We start from the raw sequence: 24418 nt of genomic DNA, 5'->3' as shown, positions 1-24418 counted from the left end.
TATACACCCCCCCCCCCCCCCCCCCCCACACACACACACACAGCCACGCCAGAGCCGTCAGTATACATACACACACACACACACACAGCAACGCCAGAGCCGTGAGTATACATACCCCTTGTCCACACAGATCACCTCTTGTACCTCCTGCTGAGGCTAGCAAGGGGCATCTATCAGGTGGAGAGGGTAGTGGGGGCATCTATCAGATGGAGGGGGTAGTGGGGGCATCTATCAGATGGAGGGTAGTGGGAACCAAATGAGAGATAAAGGATGCTTTGTGGTTCCCTTTTGGAGGTGGGATGTGTAGTCTTTGGCACGCGGACAGGGTTCCGTGTAGTGCTGGGCGGTATCACCAAAAATGTATATGACGGTTTCATGGTATATGACGGAATTTTTTTTTTTCATGCCTAATCAGGTGTTCAGCATTTTCTACTGAACAGAACAGAATTCATGTGGATGTCTTGTTAGCCAACCATGACAGTCAGGATCTTTACTAGCCAGCTAGTATTGTTCAGTTCATGTCTAGAACATTTTTATTTTTAAGGTGAGATGAATGATCCGATCGCCTACTAGCCAAATAGTTACAGCTGTGGAACAATCTCTGTGGAAACTATAGAAATTTTGTGCCGGGAAATCCCTTAACGTTTTTCCTTAACTAAGGAAACCATTTATGGTATTCCGTGCAACACCCTTAAATAAATCCCTTACTTAAGGAGAAATTAAGCCTTAAGGAGAAATTGAGCCTTAAGGGTCACAAACAGGGGTCCTGTCTGAAACAGTGTCGTGCGGTGCAGCGTTCCGAACGTTGTGTAATCAAATGCACCGGTATGGCGGTATATTAAACATTCATATCATAACGAAAATATACACCGGTATTCTGTGAACCGGTATACCGCCCAGCACACCTGCAGTATACATGGAACTAGTGCTATCTCCTCATTTGCAAGCATGAGTGGCATTAAAACATCCCCTTAGTCCTGGGCTTGCCAACCTTTTTTGGCAGGTGAGCCTATTTTGATGTCACAAAATGTTGGCGACCCATATCACAATATGAGCGCGCATCTCATCTCTGGTGTAACATCCAGTCGAGAGCGGTACTTTGATTTTTAAGCACATCAATCAAATATGTCATCCGCGCTGTCTTAAGTTTATTTTTACGTTGCTAGTACATACTAGTTTCAAGAGGTTTTTATAAATATATATTCTTATGTAACATGCTAGTACATTTTAAGATGCCTTATACTCAGCCGACCCCCATTTGAATTTCAGGCGACATGGGGTCCTGACCCCAAGGTTGGGAAACGATGCCTTAGTCATTTAATGGTCATTTAATCTGTACGAATGCTCAGAGGGGGTGTGGGGAAACACATTGCATCTCTGTAGGTCGTTCCTGGTGACCTTCCCTGCCCAGATGAGGTCAGCATCCGAAGCCAAACTGTGTGCCAGCCTCCAGAGTCCTAACGAGACTCTGCACATGTCCATATATCTGACCACCGGAGACGAGAAGAAGATGCTGCACCAGGAGACGTCAGACACAGACTTCCACCGCTGCGTCCACTTCCAGGTCAGTAGCCGGGCCAGGTACATCCACACCTGCAGGGCAGGGGCCAGGTACATACACACCTGCAGGTCCAACTACAAGCACAGGTAGACTGGGCCACAGCGTGCACTCCTCAAGCTCCAGATACGTAGCTGTGTGTGTGTGTAAAATGAGCAGGTGATTGTGCTGCCCCCTTCTGCTTAGATGTAGAGTGGCCACTCTACCTGCTGTAGGTTAGCCTGTAGTCACTATCTGCTGTAGGTTAGCCTGTGATTGTGGTCACTACCTGCTGTAGGTTAGCCTGTGGTCACTCTACCTGCTCTAGGTTAGCCAGTGATCTTGTGTTTACTCTGTTGTTGAACAGGCCCCATCGGTAAATAAAGACTCTGTGCAGAGTATCAAAGTAGAGGTCCAAGGTCGTACATCTCACTGGACTTCAGAGAGTCGGGTGAAGTTCAGGCCAAAACCTGATCCTGTGACCTTCATCCAGACAGATAAACCCATATACAGTCCAGGCCAAACAGGTACGTCCTCCTATAGACGCTTGCATGTACAGCTCAGGCCAAACGGGTACGTCCAGTCATAATAGACGCTTGCATGTACAGCCCAGGCCAAACGGGTACGTCCAGTCATAATAGACGCTTGCATGTACAGCCCAGGCTAAACAGGTACGTCCTCCTATAGACGCTTGCATGTGGTCGCAGAGTCAGTTGTTGTAAACACCCAGATGGTCCAGTTCAAGGTCTGATTCTAACTCTGATTCTCACTTGCAGTGCATTTCAGAGTGGTTACCATGGATACGGAATTCATTCCCCTTCAGCAGAAGGTGAGTCCTGCTGAGTTTTCTGACTGTTTGTGTAGTGAGATAGACGTCCCCTCAGGAGCTGTACTGTAGTGAGGTAGACGTCCCCTCAGGGACTTGTGTAGCGAGGTAGGCGTCCTCTCACTTGAGCACCCATCCAAAACAAAAAACACGAGCTCCATGACGCGCAGCCTTTATTTACTTTACTTCCTATAGCAGGATTTAGTATACATCTATTAAGTAGCGTATTCTAGTCGCCTCCGCTAATACGATTAATGATCTGCCATTCACAGTGGGGCATGTTCTTCCCTGCACACATGTAAAATATGTTAAGCCTACATTTATTCTGCCTCTCATTGGTGCTTAATGGTGTCTGTTAGTCACTTAGGGCGGCGCAAACCAGAACTCTGGGTATTTCTCATATGCATGTTTCTGATATTCTAATTGACACATACTGCCCATGTTCTGCTCTTGACTTTAAAATAAGAAATGGCAGATTTTGAAGCTGCTCTGCCTGAAGCTCATAACTGCCTAACTGGCATGTGAACAGAAACAGAGTCAACAGAAATGTACGTGTGTGGGCTGAATCTCTTAGCTGAGTGCTTTTTGCTCATATTGGGGAGTTTGGCCCTCTCTCTCTGAGGCGTAATTCAACATAAAAACTGAATGTCTGTGGCTCCCTCTACTGGTAGGTCATGGTAACTGTAACTGCCGACAGCTCGGAGCAGTTCCACGCACTGCTATGTAATCACCATCCATTCCAAATATTCTCCTCTGTAGTGCTTTATAGTGTTGGTTTTTAAACACGATCATCATTTAAATAAAGATAAAAGCACTAATCATTTCTCTTCTGTGTCCACAGTACAGCCTGGTGACACTTCAGGTGTGTACATAACGGTGTTTTATATATGTATAATCCTGTGAGGGAAATTTGGTCTCTGCATTTAACCCAATCGGTGAATTAGTGAAACACAAACGGCACACAGTGAACACACAGTGAAGTGAAGCACACACTAATCCCGACGCAGTGAGCTGCCTGCTACAATGGCGGCGCTCGGGGAGCAGTGAAGGGTTAGGTGCCTTGCTCAAGGGCGCTTCAGCCGCGGCCCACTGGTCGGGGCTCGAACCGGCAACCCTCCGGTTACAAGTCCAGAGTGCTGACCAGTGGGGCCATGGCTGCCCCTCAATGTGATGATAATGATAATTATATTATGTTTATCTAATTTACTAATGATAATTATATTTATCTATCTTACGTGCCTTTATGTTTACTCCCCCACACCATACTGTGTTTCTCCCTCGGAATTATTCTGTAGATTAATACATTAGTCATCTCATATTCCACTTGAAAATATCCTTTATTAAATTCCTTTGAACTTGACCATACATATTGTGTGAGTCTAAGGAAAAAGTGCTTGTAGACTGAAATTGAACTGGTGCAACAGCAGCACAAGTTTTAGAGTTCTGTTTTCTCAAAATGTGCGGTTTCATCAGAGTATTAAACTCTGTCGCTTGTTGGCCGTTCTCAGGATCACCGTGGCAACACCATTGGCCAGTGGCTGAACGTGTCGTCGGAGCGTAAGATGCTGCAGCTGTCTCACGCCCTCAACCCAGAGGCTACCCAGGGCTACTACATGCTGTCTGTGACCGGAGAGCAGGGTACAGGGTCTCATCAGTTTCAAGTGAAACAATATGGTATGTTGTTGTTGTCTAGCGTGACACGTGTGTGTGTGTGTGTGTGTGTGTGTGTTAGTGGCTTCTTGTCCCAAAGTGGGCGTGTCCCTTCGTGCTAGTCCTCCTCCAGAGTCCCACTTTCATTCCAAACTGATGAACATTCCACACTCTCATTCCACATTCCACACTCATATTCATGAACATTGCACACTCATATTCCACATTCCACACTCATATTCATGTGCAGATGAACATTCCACCCTCATATTAATGAACATTCCACCCTCATATTAATGAACATTCCACCCTCATATTAATGAACATTCCACCCTCATATTAATGAACATTCCACACTCATATTAATGAACATTCCACACTCATATTCATGAACATTGCACACTCATATTCCACATTCCACACTCATATTCATGTGCAGATGAACATTCCACACTCATATTCATGAACATTCCACACTCATATTCATGTGCAGATGAACATTCCACACTCATATTAATGAACATTCCACACTCATATTCCACATTCCACACTCATATTCCACATTCCACACTCATATTCATGTGCAGATGAACATTCCACACTCATATTAATGTGCAGATGAACATTCCACAAAAGGTTGTATATTTAGCACAAGAATATATCTGTTATAAAGTCATCCATGTATTTAGAAGACGGGTTGGAAAATTGTCTTGGCGGACAGCCACCAAATCCAGTAAGTGACGAGTCCCTGACATTTTCCCTCACTACACATTTGGCCTACAACCTTTTTAGTCTGTTCTTGTAAGATTAGCAATCCTTCAAGATGACGCGCTATAGAGCTTTGTTTGTGTTTATATATAATATGTATAGCTATATAGGTTTGTCAGTATGTTTTTTAGGATGTTTTAAGAATAGTGGAAAGCCAACTGGCACGTTTAGGATAATAAAGTTTTTTTGTTACCATGGCGTCTCTTCCTCCTTTCAGTTTTACCCAAGTTTGACGTGACTCTCAACAGCCCAGAGTCAGTGAGTGTGGGAGCAGCAGAGATCCGACTGCAAGCATGTGCCAAGTAAGTGACATGGGGACGGGTCATTCTCAGGAAGTTCATGTGCTTTGCTGTCAATGTGTGAAAAACATGGATGCCACAACAAAGGTTAAAACATATGCTCACCAATCTGAAATACAACTGTGTTTGCTTAAAAATATGGTGTAAGATGCTGGTGAAAGAAGGATATGCAGATTTCAAGTGACAAAAATGGCAAATTCCCAAGTTCACATTAAAACTGCTGGACATGAAAGTCCACATAGACTACAGATGAACTACAACGTGACTACAAAAGTGACGACGAGCCCCCAACTGGGCAACTCCGGTGAAGTACAACAATAACATCTTCAAATAAAGTGATCCGGTGAAGTACAGCGGCCATTAAATGGATAAATCTTCAAACAGAGTGACTTGGGCTGCATCTAGATACATAGATAGATACTTTATTGATCCCCAGGGGAAATTCAAGAATCTCATTCATCTCAAAGCTCTCCTCGCTCCTCCTGCTAGTGCCCCGGAAATCGTTCAAAGCTTATGGTCATCGAGGACGTCTCATTTATCTAATTGTTCCAAGCTCGATGTCATCGAGGATGTCTCATTTATCTAAATGCAACCAGAGGAGGAGAGAATGAGGAGAGGAGGAGAGAGGCGACAGCGCCGATACGCGAGGAAATACGAGAGCATCCTATGGGGAAGTGTTCGGACGAAATTGTGCGATCATGGTCAAAGTCAAGTCGACTTTATTTATATAGCGCATTTCATACAGCGGTCATTCAATGTGCTTTACATAAACAAAAACAGGAATAGCTGATAAAAGCATAGAAGGGCAAGATCATAATAAAAAGAAAACGCACAAGGTAAAATCATTTAAAAATAAAGAACAATTAATAAGAAAAAAAGTAAAGTAATAAACGACAAGGTAGAATAAATATGTAGAAACAGTTTGGTCTGAAGTAAAACTGGCTACAGTTGGGGCCTTTTTTGATATCAAAAACCTAACAGTAGGTTTTACTAACAGGTTTTTCACCTGGGACCATGGAGGCATGTCTGATGGGTATTTAGGTCCTGCTCCATTTACTGATTTAGAAACAAGTAGTAGTGCTTTAAAGTCAAGTCCCTGCACTGGCTTCCAGTAAGTCACAGAATTAAGAATTGGAGTAATGTGGCCAGTTCTTTTTAGTTTTTGTTAGAATCCTAGCTGCATTTTTGTATCACCTGAAGCTGTTTGATAGTCTTTTTAGGAAGGCCTGTGAACAGTCCATTGCAGTAATCAACCCTGCTGGAGATAAATGCATGAATGAGTTTTTCTAAATCATGTTTTGACATCAGCCCTCTAAGTTTGGCAATATTTTTGAGGTGGTAAAAAGCTGATTTAGCTATCGCTTTCATGTGGCTGTTGAAATTTAGATCACTGTCAATTAATACACCCAAGATTTGTAACCGTACCCTTTGCTTTCAACCCTTTTGTGTCAAGGAGAGTGGCAACCCTAAGTCTTTCCTCCTTTTTACCAAATATAATTACTTCAATTTTTTCTTTGTTCAGCTGAAGAAAAATTTGAGACATCCAGGTGTCGATTTGTTCTATACACCGAGACATAGCTTCGTCACCAAACGACTATGGTCCTCTTGAATCTAAGCAAATGTGTGTCATCTGCCATCACCCATCTTGCAGTACAGCTGCAGTTGATGGAGGTTGTTTTCACCTGTTAAGCGTTGTGATTGTGTGGTCTTTTAGCCTTTAAGCGTTGTGCTGTGTGACCTTGTATCCCGTGTTGACCTTGTAGGCCGTGATCTTGTAACCCGTGTTGTCCCTGTTCTCAGGTACACGTTTGGGGCGCCTGTGCCAGGGAAGGCTACTCTGTCTTTGTGTCGAGAGACGGATATCCGAGGATTTGGAGGCGATGACGTTGATCCCACACAATCAGTATGTTGGGAAGAACTGGTGGAGGTAAAGATCTACTTCCACATCATAGTTATTCACTCTTCTGTAAATGTTGCCTCAATATGACTGATTTTGATATTAACGAAATGAACATTAAAATATAAATTAACATTTGTTATGTTTGCCACACATTTATTTCATTTCTGGCATTTAAAATGAAGTTATAACAGTAGGGATTAAAGGGCCAAGTAGACAGTGGTGGAGGAAGTTTACATTCTGACCTACAATTCTAGAGACTGTAATTCTGGTTATCTACTAGGGTGATCTGCTGAGTAATATCATTCAGCAAAACAGGAGAGCCTGAAGTTTAACGGGGTAGACAAGGGAAACGTCGGGTGGATCGTAATGCCAATTATGCTGATTGAACAGAAAAGTTGCTGAGAAAGGTGTCTTTATGATTAAGTTCAGTTTCACTTGCGCAGACGCATAGACATTGAATGAGCGCTCACGTTACTACCCCCCAATTGTAGGCTATGCATCTTTATTTAATCACACACAATTAAGGAATATTTCCTAATCTGGAAAATGTTACGTTTTTTCCGGCCACCGGTTCATTAATAGTCTACCATTCATTTGTGCCGCAAATGATCAGACGTGTGACAGAAGCATGGGCATAGCCTGTAACTTCGCTGATCCGCGGATAGCCCTAACGCTGCAGATAACAGACAGAGAAAGGCACAGAACACAGTTGCATGTACAGTGTAGCCATGGGTCTGGTGAATATAGCCTACCGAATGCAGATGGCTACAAGCTCACGCTTTGCCTGGTCTAGACTAGAAGCTTATGTTTCTAAGAATGCACGTAGCGCTCCAGAATCTTTGGTAGCAACCCCCCGGTAAAACAAACGTGTTTGTCAGAGAGAAAAAAAAAAACTGATCATAAAATGTATCGTAAAAAGGAACGATGGTGTTGTAGAAATGTAGCTGAGTAAAAGTACAGATAATTGCTGTAAAATGTAACGAAGTAAAAGTCAAAAGTATGCACTATAAATTTTACTTAAGTAAAGTACAAATACGTGGAAAATTTACTTAAGTACAGTAACGAAGTATTTGTACTTCGTTACATTCCACCACTGCAAGTAGACCATACTTGTCAACCCTCCTGTTTTTTCCGGGTTTCGGACCTATTTTAACTTTTTTCCCACTGCCTTCCCATCTTAATATTTTTTTCCCCGTAAAATATCCAATATTTTAATACTCTCATAACATTAGCCCTACCACCGCACCTGTCTGTCTATGTAGCCTACTGTTGTCCTGTTGCTACCCCCTTGCCCTTCCAGCGAAGCAGATGTTTTCAAAGCATTGTTTTGCTTGCTTGAAGGCGACTTGGTGATATTAGTCTATTTAAGATAACAGCGTGGTTGTTGTGAGCATGATTTTGATGCCAATCTGTAGGCCATGTAACGGTAGACCTAGCTCTACACCTTGTTTAGTTAGTGCAGCAGTTTTGTTGTCTGATCTTCCTGTTGCTATCAGCAAGAATTCTATGTTGTTGATCTCGTATTTTGGGTGAGACGTGGGGATCTCCCTTATTTTCAACGCTCAATGTTGACAGCTATGAAGTAGACTGACAAACACTTCCTGAGGCTGTGATGATGCAGGTTTGTGGAGTGTTTAATTGTAACTGTGCTTGTTTTATGCCCACAGATGGACAAGTCTGGCTGTGGCTGTTATGTATTCTATATGGCAACATTTACACAGCAAGACTTGAACCAAAAACTGAGGGATATTCTAATATTCAAGGCCACAGTAGTTGAAGAAGGAACAGGTAAGCTAAAGCGACCCTTTTGAAAACTGTTTGTCCACCAAAGGTGCCTTGTCTATATTTCATTTTGTCTTCAGGTATCAGTCGTTCAGAGGTCAAAAACATAGATTTGGACTTCTCTCTTGGGAAACTCTCCTTTGTTGATACACCAAACGTAATTGAGGACGGGGCAGTTATGGAGGGCAAGGTAGGTGAAAAGGTCGTCTCTGCAAACACATCTGCCATGCATGCACTAGAAGTGCATGCACTAGTAGAACCTGCACTAGTAGAACAACAAAAACTAAAAGAACTGACCACATTACTCCAATTCTTAAGTCCTTGCACTGGCTTCCAGTAAGTCACAGAATTGACTTTAAAGCTCTATTGCTTGTTTATAAATCAGTAAATGGAGCAGGACCTAAATACCCGTCAGACATGCTTCAGCAGTACACACCTTCGCGTCCTCTCAGGTCCCAGGTGAAAAACCTGCTAGTAAAACCTACTGTTAGAACTAAACATGGTGAAGCAGCTTTTAGCTGCTATGCGGCTCAGCTGTGGAATCAACTTTCGGATGACATCAAAAAGGCCCCAACTGTAGCCAGTTTTAAATCTAGACTTAAGACCAAACTGTTCTCAGATGCTTTCTGCTAACTGTGCCAAGTTACAAATTCTGAATCTGCCTTGATAATTATTCTACTTTATCTTTTATTACTTTTTTTTTACTACTTTTGCCTTTGTTTTTTGCTTACTAATTATCCTTTATTTTTAAATTATTTTACCTTGTGTTTTATGTTTTCTTTTTATTATGATCTTTACCTTTTAACTATTCTTTGACTATATTGCCCTTCTATGCTTTTATTTGTTATTATTGTTTGGTTTTGTTTATGTAAAGCACATTGAATGACCTCTGTGTATGAAATGCGCTATATAAATAAACTTGACTTGACTTGACTAACCTTGCATGCAAAATAATTGCCCTTCTGGGACAAATAAAGTGTTACTACTACTTTCTCTGCAGATCAAAGCGACCCATTACAATGACACTGGCATCGCTGGGAGGATGGTCCATCTGTTCAAAGGTCCGAGATGGAATGCAGAACTTCTGCTGAACCTGACCACAGACTCCGTTGGAGTGGCCCAGTTCTCTCTCAACACAGCTCCTTTCCCAGGGGACTTTGAGCTCTTTGTAAGCTGGTCACTAGAGTCTTCTGGAAAAATCAGTGAATGCACTGCAGAAAAGCTACGTCTAGTGTCTATGTGAACGTGTTGTGTATAGATTGTGCACAAGCTAATGCTAGTATATTTGAGTCTCTGCGTGTGAGTGCGTGATGCGTATATTCTACACAAGCTACTGCTAGTGTAGTTGAATCTTTGTGTGAGTGTGTCATGTGTATATTGTACACAAGCTAGTGCTAGTGTAGTTGTGACGGTGCTTTGTGGAAGATCCAGGCATTCCTCCTTTCTCATCTCTAATGCCTCTTCCTTTCCAGGCCAGCCTAACTACAGACACCAACACATACAGACCATATAACACCCCATACTATGACTCGGCATCAAAGTCTGTGTCCAGATTAAGAACAGCATCTCCAGACTCGGCGTCCTCCAGCTCTCTGGCCATAATAGATGACAAAATAGATGATGCTCTTCAGTGTGGCAAAGACGTACCCATCACCATTAAGTACACCTTCACTGGGGAGACTTTCAACGCAGACTCTGTGGATGTCATTTATATGGTATGTGGAATACAGGTTCCATTACAGACATCTAAAGTCATTTGAATACTTTGTCATTAGGTTTCCTTGTTTGTTGCAGGTTTTATCAAGAGGACAGATTGTTCATCATGGTTTTGCTGAAGCTTCAGTGAAGGGTTCTCCACCAGTAACTCTGGGTGAGGTTTCCTTCCAGTTGTCCGTCAGTGCTGAGATGGCCCCCTCAGTGCAGGTCCTGGCCTACTGTGTCTTACCCAGTGAGACGGTTCTGGCTGACAGCAAAACCTTCTCAACGGAGAAGTGCTTCATAAACAAGGTACCACACTACAGCATGATATTGTCATGGTAGCACACTACAGCATGTTGTCATGGTAGTGCACTACAGCATGATGGTTGTCATGGAACACACTACAGCATGTTGTCATGGTAGCACACTACAGTGCAATGGTGTAATGGGAGCACACTACAGCATGTTGTTGTCATGGTAGCACAGTAGAGCATGTCATGGTAGCACGCTAGATCAAGGTAGTGGAAAGTTGTCTTTGTCCTCCTCTGCTGCTCTGTGATTGGTTGATAATATGCTGTTGTGTACACAGGTGTCGGTGCAGTTCTTCCCCCCTAAAGCGGTTCCTGGAGAGAAGAGCTCCCTGCAGCTGTCCGCCCAGCCTGGCTCTCTCTGCGGCCTCAGCGCTGTGGATCAGAGCATCTTCATCCTGGAACCTGGGAAACGCCTGAACGCTGACAAGGTTACCAGCACCATGACGACATAGATCTGACCCAGAGGGGACTGGGCCTCTGACGCTCATATGTATTACTGCCCATTACTGCCTGAAGAGAGGAGGAGGAGGAGGGGGGGGGGGGGTGATGCCTGGAGAGAGGGAGGGGGGGGGGGGGTGGTGATGATTCCTGAAGAGGGGGGGGTGATGGGGAGGAGGGGGGTGATGATGCGTTCCTCTTCCCCTCTAGGTTTTTGATCTGTTCCCGCCGATGGACTCATTTGTGGATTATGAAGTTGAAGATCCAGTAGAGTGTCTGAAAGTGAGACCGCGGCGATCTTTGTACTATCCTCCGGGACTCTCTGCAACTGATGCCTTTGCAGCTTTCCAGGTCTGAAAAATAAGCACTTGAACACAGAATAAGTCCATATCCTAATGTCCATAATATCTGTGAAGGAGGAGTCTATCTGCATCTGTGTCTGTTTTAGAGGTTGGGGCTGAAGGCTGTAACTAACCTGGTTTTGCGGACACCAGACTGCTTACTGTACCGGGGGGAGACGTACCACAAGGGATTCGGTAAGAGCACTTAAACATGAAACACACTGTAGACCTTGAATTGAGACACTGTAACCTAATTTAACAATGAGGCTCAATTTACTTGGTGTTTGTAGACCTGACCATTGACCAAGGCCTCTGATTGCTCTAATTAACACTACAGTCCTGTGTCAATGCCATCGCCATAGCAATAACAATGGCTCCCAAGCCTCTCCGAAGGCCTCCAAGCCATTTATAAAGCAGAAGATGTTATACCTACCAGTCTAAAGCAGAGAGCAGTTTGCTGTGGATGGCAGTAGTAGCACCTTATTTCCAGATCGCGTAGCGTCACAGAGAGAGAGATATGGCACATTCACTGCCTTCAGATCAGCGTAGCGTCACAGAGAGAGAGATATGGCACATTCACTGCCTTCAGATCAGCGTAGCATCACAGAGAGATATGGCACATTCACTGCCTTCAGATCAGCGTAGCGTCAGAGAGAGATATGGCACATTCACTGCCTTCAATATCAATGGGATCAGATCTCTTACGAAATTCTTACCTTTATGTCAGCAGTAATTGTTTAGGCGCAAACACAAATTCACCATTTAACAAGGGACATTCGAGGGACATTTAAAGTTTCCAATGTCGAGGGACATTTTCTAAATCTGTGAACCCCATTTTAATACCTTAATGCTGTCTGTGTGTCTGTCTGTCATTAAACAACATGTAAAGGATTTGGTCAGCGTCAGTAGGTATGGGCACTCTACCTTTCATGTCCACAGATGCAGGCAGACTATCACCTCAAGCCTCTGCTGCTGACATGGGGGGTTAATCGTGATGTGCACCGGTGCCCTGACGTGGGGGGGGAGGGGGAGAGACTGGGGGGGGGGGGGAGCAGAGAGGGCAGGTACTGCATACTGCATACTGCACATGTTGTACGAGTTTGTTTCTGCTTGATAGGGTATCCGTATCGCAAGGTGGCCTTTGGAGTTGCTGGAAATGCTGCACCAGATGCTCCAGTGCCGGAAAGTGTTGGTGTGACTGTTCGTACAATCTTCCCTGAGACGTGGATCTGGGACCTGGCAGAGGTCGGGTAAGTGGCCATGTAGAATCAGGGATCCTGTTTCCAGCACTAGTCTCCAGCCCCATAACCAGCTCCCCATATCCAGCCCCATCACCGTTGCTCTAACGTTGCTCTAACGTTGCTCTAACGTTGCTCTTCACAGGGGGTCTGGAGAAACACAAGTCCCTCTCACTGTCCCTGACACCATCACCACCTGGGAGATGGAGGCGTTCTGCCTGTCCCCCCAGGGCTTCGGTCTGGCCCCACCAGTTCAGCTCACAGTGTTCCAGCCCTTCTTCCTCGAGCTCTCCCTGCCCTACTCCATCATCCGTGGAGAGACCTTTGAGCTCAAAGCAACAGTTTTCAACTACCTGCCCAAGTGCATCATGGTATTACAACAGTTTTCAACTACCTGCCCCAGTGCATCATGGTATTGCAACAGTTTTCAACTACCTGCCCAAGTGCATCATGATATTGCAACATTTTTCAACTACCTGCCCAAGTGCATCATGGTATAGCAACAGATCATGCTCTGAGCATAAGGACTTTGAACTTTCTGGTAGCCAAAGTGTGTTCTGATTGAATTACTTAATTAGCTGTGTGTGTGTGTGTGTGTGTGTGAAAAACTCGATTCCCTCTCTAGCTTTTTATTTCAACATACCGTATTCGCCCCACAGGGTTACATTGTAGAATCATCCGACGTTGGTATGAAACATGGTGCCCATGATTTGAGTCGTCTGAACTCTTTATTTTTGTGTGTGTGTGTGTGTGTGTGTGTGTGTGTGTATATATACACACACATATATACACACACACACACACACGGTATATGTGTGTATGTATGGCTCTGTAAAATACTGTGTACCGTTGCATCTCGTGTGTGTGTGTGTTAAACGAGTCCCTCTCTGGTAGGTCACAGTGACTCCAACCCCTTCATCAGACTTCACTCTGACCCCCTCCTCTGATGGCCAGTACTCCTCCTGTCTGTGTGCAGATGGGAGAAAAACCTTCAAATGGACGCTAGTGCCCTCTGTACTCGGTGAGTAATGCTGAGAGAGTTAAAGGAAAGTGGGTAACTTTATTAGACACTGGGACCCTCTGTACTCTGTGAGTAATGCTGAGAGCGTAGAGACACTGTAGTAGTGGACACTGCTGAAGCTGACCTGGGGAAACTTGCCTGCAGGAGAGATGAGCGTGACTGTGAGTGCGGCCGCTGAGCCGTCTCGGACTCTGTGTGGCAATGAAGTGGTGACCGTCCCAGAGAGAGGCCGCGTAGACGCAGTCACTCGCTCCCTCAAGGTCAAGGTAGGCATGCCAGTAGTCCTGCACAAGAACCTCTAGAGCTAAAATCACACTTCTAACATCTGTAACTTCTCTTTTGTAAGGCGGAAGGAACCGAGAAGGCAAGAAGTTTCAGCTGGCTCTTATGTCCAAAGGGTGAGCTCCAATCTTCTGTGTCTATAGTTCACGTGTTGTCCTTATGCATACTCTATGGAATGTATTAATAGATTCTTGTGTTAAAAGGAACCTGATGCTATTCTTGCATGCACTGTTATGTCCATGTATTTTGCCCAGACCTTTATTCATATTAGACCACTGGCCATTGGCCTGCTTGGCCCCCAACTCAGTTCCATGTTGTGTCCACAGGGGGCGCCCTGACGGAGGAGGTGGAGCTGACACTCCCAGGGGATGTAGTTAAGGGATCAGCCAGAGCCTCTGTGTCTGTGCTAGGTACCAACAGTCACATACAACACACGCTTCATATGCACAGCAGAGCCTTACATTGGCTGACTGACTGCTGAAACCCTAACCATGTTTGTCCAACACTCCATGCCTCCTGCAGGAGACATCTTAGGTCGTGCTCTGAAGAACATCGACAGCCTCCTGCAGATGCCTTATGGTTGTGGGGAGCAAAATATGGCCGTCCTCTCCCCAAATATCTACATTCTGCAGTACCTGCAGAACACTGGCCAGCTCACTGCAGACATTAAGGAGAAGGCCACCAACTTCCTCAAAAGCGGTGAGATGTTCTCTTCCTTTTGACAGTAGAGGGCAGTAGAGGGCACATGTCTATGTTCATTATTATGTATCCATCCTGGATAGTAAACCCCTGAACAAGATGGCACCTCTAACTTTTGAGTTCTGTGTGGTAGGCATGACTAATGACTATTTCCCATTTACCTTTGTAGCACCGGGTTGAACCCCTTTTGCCTTCAGAATTGCCTTAATTCTTTATAGCATACACTACCACTACCTCACGGGATCAAAAGAGTATACATACTTATATCTACCAGTCAAAAGTATGGACACACACACACACACACACACACACACACACACACACACACACTACATGGTACAACAATACCTACAACATCCAAAGTATGACAGAAGACAAAGCTCTCTAGAAATATATTATGACCATGTGTCACATTTCGTATTCTTCACTGTTTACCTCTATATCAAATTTGTTGATAATTGATTATTTTATTGATTTGATATTATTAAAGCCAACTTCATTCTTTTGAAGCAGTGCCTCCCTGTGGCCACACCCCTGGACACGCCCCTGATCTTTAGCAGTGCTCTCGATCACGTCTACATGCCTAAATGCATTGAGTTGCTGCCATGTGATGGGCTGAATAGATATCTGTTAATGAGCAGTTGAACACATGTGCCTAATACAGTGGCTGGTGATTTGGAACATAATAATGAGTAATATGGTTCTAATCAACAGGATACCAGAGGCAGCTGAACTATAAGCATCCTAATGGAGCATACAGCACGTTTGGAACAGGAGATGGAAACACATGGTGAGTCCATCCTGGTTCACAAAGTAAGACACCTGTAGACCACAAGACTCTTGATGTTGTTCTATCACATGCTTTTAATCTGGACATGGTTGATGTAATAGATACTGCATTCTCTGACCACAAATCGGTAACGTTTAATGCGCCGTTTCCCATGATTCAACACATGGCTACTAAAACATCACAGTGCCACTCAAGGAGGTCCTCCCCCTCTACGGCCTCAAATGCATCCTCTCCCCGATCTCTGCACTGAACAGGTGCTTTAAAGCTAATTGTGTTTCTGCATTAAAGCGTAACTCACCAAAATGCAACCTAGGGTCGTCTTGTGAATGTACCCGAGTCAAACTTTCATTTAAAAGCATAATTAGGACCGAAGCGCCACTTTTAAGATTGACAGTATTGTAATCGCCTTGTAATTATTGTATTGCCCTTTATACTGGAGTTGATGAATCATCTCTTGCAAGAGTTGGTACAAAACGCAACCGCTAGACTGCTTACCAGGACAAGGAAACGGGAACACATCACTCCAGTACTGCACTGGCTTCCTGTTAAATTTACAATCCAGTATAAAGTGGCATTGACTGTTTTTAAATCACTAAATGAGCGTGCTCCCGGTTATGTCACAAACATGCTGAACTTTTCCACTCAATAACGACCACTAGGATCTGCATCCCACGCAGAGCTGCCGAGCCAAAGCAAGGAGCGCAGCGGATGGAGTTTTGTTGGAGCGCTTTTTAATTTGGAGGCCGGAGCAGCCCCTCTGTTCCGCTCCGATTCCGCTCACACCAAGAGTCTGAGGCCCAAATTCACCCAGATTTCATTAGGGATGTGCCGATCCAGCTTTTTGCACTTCCGATCCGATACCAATATTGTAGCTTTTAGCATCGGCCGATATCGATACCGGCCGATCCAAGCATGTATTAAAGATTAAAGATATTTACTTATTTTGTTGTTATGCTCATGTTGAAAAGGGTTTTACTCTTAAGAACAACTAGCCAACTTAATTAGGTTAGTTTGAATAATCCACAGTGGTTGGTAATGAGAAGCTGACCTGTTTATTCTTAACAGGGTTAAATAAATACAAAATACTAAATAGTCAATTAACCACACAAACTGAATTGGCATCAGTGCTCTGCTCAAGAGTGTAAACCAAGGCTTAAAAAAGCCATCAGTGTAAACAATATTGTAAACAATATAAAATTACATATAAAAGCAACACACACAAAACCTGAGTAGAAAATAGTCAAATTACCACACACACTGCATTGGCTATAACAACCCAAATAACTGTCACGCCTTCTACAGTATTGCTATCTCCTCCACACTTTACTGCTCCATCTCCATACTCCAATTTCTACTGTTTGCCCTGGCTGCAGTCTGAGCATGATGGGGAGATTCTTCTTCACAAAGGTGATCATTTCAACATGCTCAGGTGTCAGCCTGCTCCTGTGCTCATCAATGATAAGTGAGACTGCGCTAAAAAGCCTCTCACTGTTGCGTTTTAAAAGCGAAACTGATGCCACAACTGGTCTGTGTTTGCTGAAGTAACCTAGGCTACATTTTTTATTACAGAAAATCAAGCAACATAGCAAGTAGGCCTATCTACACTATTTAGAGACAGGAGCTTAAGTTTACCGCGACAACAGCTGCCACTAATTCACATCGTCGTAGGCTGCGCTGATGCACAGACTAAACGGTAAAAAAAGTTATGATGGCCTACTGGAAGCTTCTGCCCTTTTGGATGTGTAGAGTTGTAGGCCTAGGTGCACTTAGTTGTTAGCGATTGACCAGGTTGCTTTTTGAAATGAAATGCGTTTGTTAGACTTTAATAGGAAAATTAAAGTGCGTGCTGTGCCTATACATTACACAACAATCTTAAATCGCGGAGATAGCTTTGCCTGTCTAACGAATGTTGTCAGCAGCAACATGCATAAGAGCCTTAATAGTAAGAGGGTCTCGCGGACACTCGCGGTCGCGGTTAACATTTAGGCTATATTAATTCAACTGACATGAAATGTTTGCTCGATAACTTTAAATTCTTAGTTGGACATGCACAGACAAGTGGGATGCTGGACAGGTCGCTAGGTGTGCTGAAAAACGCGGACCGGATTTGGGGGGAAAAGCTGAAAAACTGGAATGGATTACCTACATCGGTGCGCTGGAAAACACGGACCGGAGTTTTGAAAACAAACTGTATCGGGAGTCCGGATCGGGCCGATCCCATATTTTTTGCTAATATCGGCGGCCGATCCGATCCAAATATCGGATCGGGACATCCCTAGATTTCATGTCTTCGGAATGAAACCAAGACCGTTACATTTCAAAGATATTGGCCATAGTAAGTTCGTTAGGGATGGAGTTGCTAAATATTTTAGAAAGGAAACTGAATGTCATAGCCTAGGGCCTACTGTACAAGCGTACTATTCCTACAAAACAACTAGATACTAATAATGTAGAGCAAGAACATCCATGTGGTGGTTCCAGTGAGTAAACATTGATTTTGGAATTTAAGATGGTGTGGAATTTTGCGGAAACATGAGTGTTACGGAGAGCAAAAACGTGAGCAATTTGAATATGCTTCATATCAAGTAGCCTAAGGCTGAAGTATAACTTGGATGCTAAACCTGTGTTATTTAGGCAATTAATCCCACTGATCCTTTTAGTTTTAGGTTTATGTGTATTGACATTACCAAGCTTGTTCCTTGTTGCACTGTCGGTGTTGCATTATCTTTTACAATAAATGTTCTATGAGTGACATTGCCGTTGCTCTTAGATCTTTGGGATTTACGTTTTCTAAGGTGACAATTTGGCTTGTAGATTATTGCTTAGTATTATATTAGTAATAGTAATATTGCTTAGAATTGCTTTAAATTGCTTAGTATTATATTAGTAATAGTAATATTAGATTAGTGCTTTCAGTATCCATGCAACGCCTCTGGAACAGCTTACCACCGGAACTCTAATCGGCATCACCTGTGACTGTTTTTAAATCCCTACTAAAAACCCATCTCTTCAGCCCCAGCTGGGGCACCTGCACCGTACGGCGGCGGCCCGGGTCCGATTCCCGCCTCGTGGTCCTTTCCGGATCCCACCCCGACTCTCTCTCCCATTCACTTCCTGTCACTCTCCACCGTCCTATCATTAAACGCATAAAAAGACCAAAAATATATTTTAAAAAAATGTATTATATAATATCTAAATTTTTTTTTAAAAAAAAACATCTCTTCAGACTTGCTTTTAACAGCCACTGAGCCTGTGGAACTATGGATTTGATGCCACTTGTATTTTGTCTGTATATTTATATGTCTGTTTCTCTCGTTTTGGTTTTTGTCTGGAGGTGTCGGCTGTAGTTGATGCTTGAATCATCTTTTAAACTCTGTCTTTTTTAACTGTGAAGCACTTTGGAATGTAATGTGCTATAGAAATGAAAATGACTTGCATACAATGCTCCTAACCTTAGACCACAGCTCTTACCTCTGGACAGAAGCAAACTCAGCGTTGTGTCCATCTCTTCTCCCAGGCTCACTGCATTTGTGTTGAGGTCGTTTGGAAAAGCAAAGTCCTTTGTCTACATTGATCCAAAAGTTATAACGGATGCGAGCACTTGGCTTGGAGGAAACCTTCGACCAGATGGTGTTTTCAATATGCAGGGGAAACTCTTCAACAACAGAATGAAGGTCTGACCTGTATGATACTGGATGCTGAATTCTATTTCATTTCTACTGCTTTCAGCACCTGGATTTCAATCACATGCACGTGCAGGTCGAGTGTTTATATCAACAAAGTCACTCGTGACATGGGGTGACGCATGACCCCGTCCTGGTACTTAAGGTGTGCTCACCCCGGAAGTGACCTCTTGAAATCTTCTCGTGTGGAAGCAGGTTGTTTAGAGTGTTGGCATATTTTCGTGGACGAACGCTGGAATCTTTTCAAACCGTACAGTTGGAGCTGCGATTTTCTCGCCCTCTTATAAGACTGCGATTTGTCTACGTGACTTTCTATTATGATCGGTAAGTACACTTTTCTTTATTAATACCGTTACGAGTGAGCTCGCTCTACTGTGGCAACTAGGCCTATGTGGAATCGTTTGGGTGTTTTTTCGCCTTCTAGCGATTCAGGGTGCCTTAAATACATTTTTGTTTATTGAAATGCTTTCGCGGTCTCGCGGGCTTCTTGAGTTAATGACGGATCTTGTGTTTTCCGCAACATCTTCCTAAGTGAGTTAGAATTCAAGCGAATTCCGCTTTTGTATTGGAAGTGCTAATTTCACGTTTATGAGATTGTTTGTTCGCGTTTTCAAACGCTCTCTTCTGTTTCTTATTTCTAAACTAAGGTGGCGAGGTGAGCGCGTGTTCGCTCCTTATTTGCGCATATTTGTTTAGCCTACTGCGTTTGATAGCCTCCCTGATTTGTTGCGTTTGATTAGCCTCCCTGATGAACTGGAGGATGGCCACGATAAGTGTCCAAGCTGTCTGGGCATGGAACACTTAAGGCAGGGTTTGACAGACCAGGCTTGCATGAATTGCAGTTGCCTGAGCGTAGCTGCAAGGACTGCTAGGCTAGCCCAACTAGAATGGGGGTTAAACTCCCAACCACCCCCTGCAAGGAGCCGCATGGGATCCCCAAAAGCAGAAACGCAGAGCAGACACACGGGAGGCCTCTGCTAAGAGGAGGCTTAAACTCCCTACGCCAGATCCTTTAAACCAGAAGGTAGAAGACATGGCTTCGGAGTTCACTCAGATTAAAGCGATGCTCCTTAATCTACAAGGGGAGCACAGCCTGCTGGCGATCACGCAGCAGCCGCTTCAAGGTCTTCATCAGAGCAGCCCCCTGTGCTGTCCCCAGCTGGGGGTGCCCGAGAGGAGGATGGGCTCTCCGAGGCTCTGATAGAGAGCACATCGACGGTTGATGAGTGGGCGGATGATCTGGGAGATGTAGAGTCTTATGGCTCGTACACCCAGGATGCTTCTGGACACAGCTCACAGAAGGGCTCAGTTGCTAGCCACACATCAGCGATCAAACCCGCTGTGAAGATAGCGCTGGCACGCCTGGGCTTAGATGCAGCACCAGCGCAGGTAGGCCCCTTCTACTGCATCTTTTAGCGTGCCTCCTTCAGCTCCTTTCATTGAGGAGTTACAGAGATGCTGGGCTGACCCCAGACGTTTCTCCCATCTCCCCAGCGACTGCAGAACCCTGGCTAGTATGCAGGATGCAGCCAGTCATGGGCTGGACCGCATGCCGTTTATAGGGCCGGCACTTGCCGCCCTTATCCTTTCACCTGATGAGGCATTAAGGCCAGATGCACGTTGTCCCCGGCCACAGTGTCGCCTGACTGACGAGCTTATTGGGAAGAGCTATGACTCACCGGCGCGGGTTGCGCGCATAGGCAACTCAATGTCGCACCTTATACTGTCCCTGTCACAGACCCTCCAGTCCTCTGGAGCAGACCAGTCGGCAGAAGTGCTGAGTGAGGCCTCACTGAAAGCATTTGGGTACATGACAAGGGAACTGGGGAGACTAATGTCGTCCCTGACCCTGACACGGCGACGGATATGGCTGGCTCAGTCACCATTGTCTGAGCCCTGCAGGAAAGCCCTTTGTTGTCTCACGGTGGTTCCTGGACAACTCTTTGGGCCTGCCGCACAGCAAACGCTCGAACGCAGCCTACAGGTAACGCAAACCAGGCAGCAGTTTGCTAGCCTGCGCCGTGTATCCGTTCGGGGACAGAGGCCCACTACGGCGGGTGATACTCTTCAGCCAATAAGGCGGACCTTTGCACAGGGGTCAACAAGGCCAGAGCGGTTTCGCCGGCCTGCTGAGAACCAACCCTCACAGGGAACGGCGCACGCCTGAATATTGCCCCTTTCGGAATAGGAGGGGGCGAGGAGGTAGACAGTGACGTCTACAGGCCGGCGGTCGGACGTTTCACCAGAGAACAGCTCAATTACTGGGAAGTGAATACAGCAGACCCCTGGGGTAGTGTCAACCCTGTCAAAAGGGTACACCATCCAGTTCAAGCACCGACCGCCGAGGTTTCAAGGGGTCAAAATGACTGATTAAGGACCAGGGCAAGGCTCTGGCCCTACGCCAGGAGGTTCGGGCCCTCCAGCAACTAGGGTCACCATCACAAGACAGTGGGTTCTATACACATATTTTTTAATTCCAAAGAAGGGGGGTGGACTTCGCCCCATACTGGATCTAAGGCCGTTGAACAGCCATCTAAAGGTTTTCAAATTCCATATGCTTCACACAGCAGAGGTATTACAAAGCGTCAAGCAAGACGTCTGGTTTACAACCATAGACCTGAAAGATGCATATTTTCATATTCCAATTGCACTTCACCACAGGCAATTCCTCCGCTTCGCTTTCGAGGGGAGGTCTTACCAGTTCCGGGTCCTGCCATCGGAATCTCTGCCCCCGGACCTTAACAAGATTTGCTGCGGCAGCCCTGGCTCCGCTTCAAGGCAGAGGTATGCGCATCCTTCTTTACCTAAATGATTGCCCTTGTCTGGGAACAGAGAAGCCAGAGGCATTAAGGGACTCAGCCCTGCTAGTCGCTCATGTCACCAGGCTAGGGCTAACTGTGAATTTCGGGAAGAGCTCCCTAATCCCCAGCCAGCAGACGGTGTTCATTGGAATCGAAACTGGACTCGCAGACAATGAGGGCAACCCCATCTCAGAGGAGGGTAGGCGAGATTCTCCTCTGCATAGTGTGATTCAGGAGAGGCTGAGCTCTGACGCTCAGGTCCTTCCAGGCGCTGTTGGGCATGCTTACAGCAGCTTCTTCCGTAGTCCCCCTGGGCCTTCTTTTCTTTGAGGCCTCTCCAAATATGGATGAACAGGCTAGGGTTTCATCCAAAGCACCACAGGCACAGACTGGTGACTGTTACCGCCAGTTGCCTAAAAGGGTTACAGCCATGGAAGAAGCATTCGTTCCTGACTGCCGGGGTTCGTTTAGGGATCATACCTTCTCGCAGAGAAGTGGTAGAGACCGACGCATCCCTGGCCGGATGGGGGGCTGTTTGGCAGTGCAGAACTGCCCAAGGCACATGGGACCCTTGACAGAGGGAACAAAACATAAATTTGTTGGAGCTACAGGCAGTCGCTCTTGCTCTCGAGCATTTCCTGCCAGTCTTAGCAGGGAGACATGTCCTTATAAGGACAGACAACATGTCAGTGGTTTACCATATCAACCACCAGGGGAGCACAAGGTCTCTAGCATCCCTGAGGCTGATTCAGCAGCTACTCTCATGGGCCTACCCTCGGCTATTGAGCCTGAGGGCAATGCACATCCCAGGCACACGGAATGTCACAGTGGACTTCTTGTCCAGGCAACACCCCGATCCAGGGGAATGGAGGCTGAACCTAGAAGTGGTGCACGCCATCTGGCACCAATATGGCAGAGCGGAGGTGGATCTTTTCGCCTCTCAAGCCACAACACACTGCCCCCTCTGGTTCTCACTCAGGGAGTCAACAAGCCCCTTGGGCCAGGATGCGCTGCCGCATGGGTGGCCCCAGCAGCTCCTATATGCATTCCCCCCACTCCCGCTCATACTACCCACTCTAGAGAGGATTCTCTGGGAGGGCCACCAAGTGCTGCTTGTAGCCCCCAGGTGGCCAGGGAGAGTCTGGTTCCCGGTGCTATGCAGCCTACTGGACGGACAGCCTTGGCGTCTCCCTGTGCGCATAGACCTCCTCTCTCAGCTGGGTGGCCGGATCTGGCATCCGAACCCAGCACGATTGCAACTTTGGGTGTGGCCTCTGAAGGGCCTGAACCACTGCTAGGGGCATGTGACCCTGCAGTGGTACAGACTATCCACAACTCACGGGCACCTTCCACTAATGCGCTTTACGCTAATAGGTGGAAGCTTTTTATACAATGGTGCCAAGAACATGGACAGGAGCTATCCTCAGTTTTCTACAATCGCGGTTTGATGACGGACTGGCGGCATCCACTATCAAGGTGTATGTAGCTGCAATATCAGCTAGGCATAACAAGGTAGAGGGAGTTACAGTGGGATCCCATAGTCTGGTGACCCGTTTTCTCAAGGGTGCTCAGCGACTGAGGCCCCCTCAAAGAAGGATGATACCTTCCTGGGACTTGCCGCTGGTGCTGAATGCGTCGGCACCCTTTTGAACCTCTGGGGAGGTCGGGATTAAAATGGTTGTCTTTGAAGACTGCTTTTCTCCTAGCCATGTCATTGGCGAAGAGAGTAGGAGAGCTACACGCGCTGTCTGTCAGCCGGGAGTGCCTACAATGGACTTCCGATGGCACAGGGGTGACCCTGTGGCCGAACCCGGCATTTTTACCTAAAACCTTCTCTGCAACGTATGCTAACCAGCCGCTCAGTCTGGGAGCATTCGAGCCCCCAGCCCAGGGAGAGGAACCGGGGCAAGGTGACATTCTTCTATGCCCAGTCCGAGTATTGAAAGCCTATATCGAACAGACCGCTGCCCTCCAGCAGTCACATTCATTATTCATCTGCCACACTGGACATGCGCGGGGCCTGGCTTTGTCCAAGCAACGGCTATCCAAGTGGATCGTGGAGGCCATCAGCTATGCCTACTCTGATAGTGGCTTACCGGTTCCACCTCGCGTTCGTGGTCACTCAACTCTGAGTGTAGCTGGGTCATGGTCAGTACTACGCGGAGTCCCACTTTCCGACATATGCATGGCGGCCTCATGGGCATCGACTTGCACATTTGCAAGGTTTTATAGGGTCAATAGCCACAGCCACCCTCTCAAGCCATTAAAAGGGTATGTAGATCTTCCTCGTGACCCTGTTGGAATTTGTCATCCAGGTGCTGAAAGCACCGCCTCTGGCGGTCAGTAGAAATGAA

General features: G+C 45.8%; 1 protein-coding gene across 6 annotated transcripts in view; it reads left to right on the top strand.

Moving 5' to 3' along the window:
- LOC121707223 (alpha-2-macroglobulin-like protein 1) overlaps nt 1-24418 on the top strand; it is a 38717-nt gene that overhangs the window by 10171 nt on the left and 4128 nt on the right. For all 6 annotated transcript variants that reach the window (XM_042089617.1, XM_042089614.1, XM_042089616.1 and 3 more), the window contains exons 4-27: nt 1384-1564; nt 1905-2064; nt 2314-2366; nt 3205-3225; nt 3872-4037; nt 4999-5083; nt 6881-7007; nt 8648-8768; nt 8843-8952; nt 9763-9930; nt 10235-10477; nt 10557-10769; nt 11050-11199; nt 11420-11560; nt 11658-11745; nt 12668-12800; nt 12934-13159; nt 13683-13809; nt 13954-14075; nt 14156-14207; nt 14418-14501; nt 14614-14790; nt 15505-15580; nt 19098-19254. In XM_042089617.1, coding sequence (XP_041945551.1) covers nt 1384-1564; nt 1905-2064; nt 2314-2366; nt 3205-3225; nt 3872-4037; nt 4999-5083; nt 6881-7007; nt 8648-8768; nt 8843-8952; nt 9763-9930; nt 10235-10477; nt 10557-10769; nt 11050-11199; nt 11420-11560; nt 11658-11745; nt 12668-12800; nt 12934-13159; nt 13683-13809; nt 13954-14075; nt 14156-14207; nt 14418-14501; nt 14614-14790; nt 15505-15580; nt 19098-19254 — 3181 coding nt within the window. The remainder of the gene's footprint in view (nt 1-1383; nt 1565-1904; nt 2065-2313; nt 2367-3204; nt 3226-3871; nt 4038-4998; nt 5084-6880; nt 7008-8647; nt 8769-8842; nt 8953-9762; nt 9931-10234; nt 10478-10556; nt 10770-11049; nt 11200-11419; nt 11561-11657; nt 11746-12667; nt 12801-12933; nt 13160-13682; nt 13810-13953; nt 14076-14155; nt 14208-14417; nt 14502-14613; nt 14791-15504; nt 15581-19097; nt 19255-24418) is intronic.

Source organism: Alosa sapidissima, chromosome 4 (assembly GCF_018492685.1).
Source record: "Alosa sapidissima isolate fAloSap1 chromosome 4, fAloSap1.pri, whole genome shotgun sequence".
In the NCBI taxonomy this organism is placed as follows: Eukaryota; Metazoa; Chordata; class Actinopteri; order Clupeiformes; family Clupeidae; genus Alosa; species Alosa sapidissima.
This window is presented reverse-complemented; position numbering and strand designations above follow the sequence as displayed.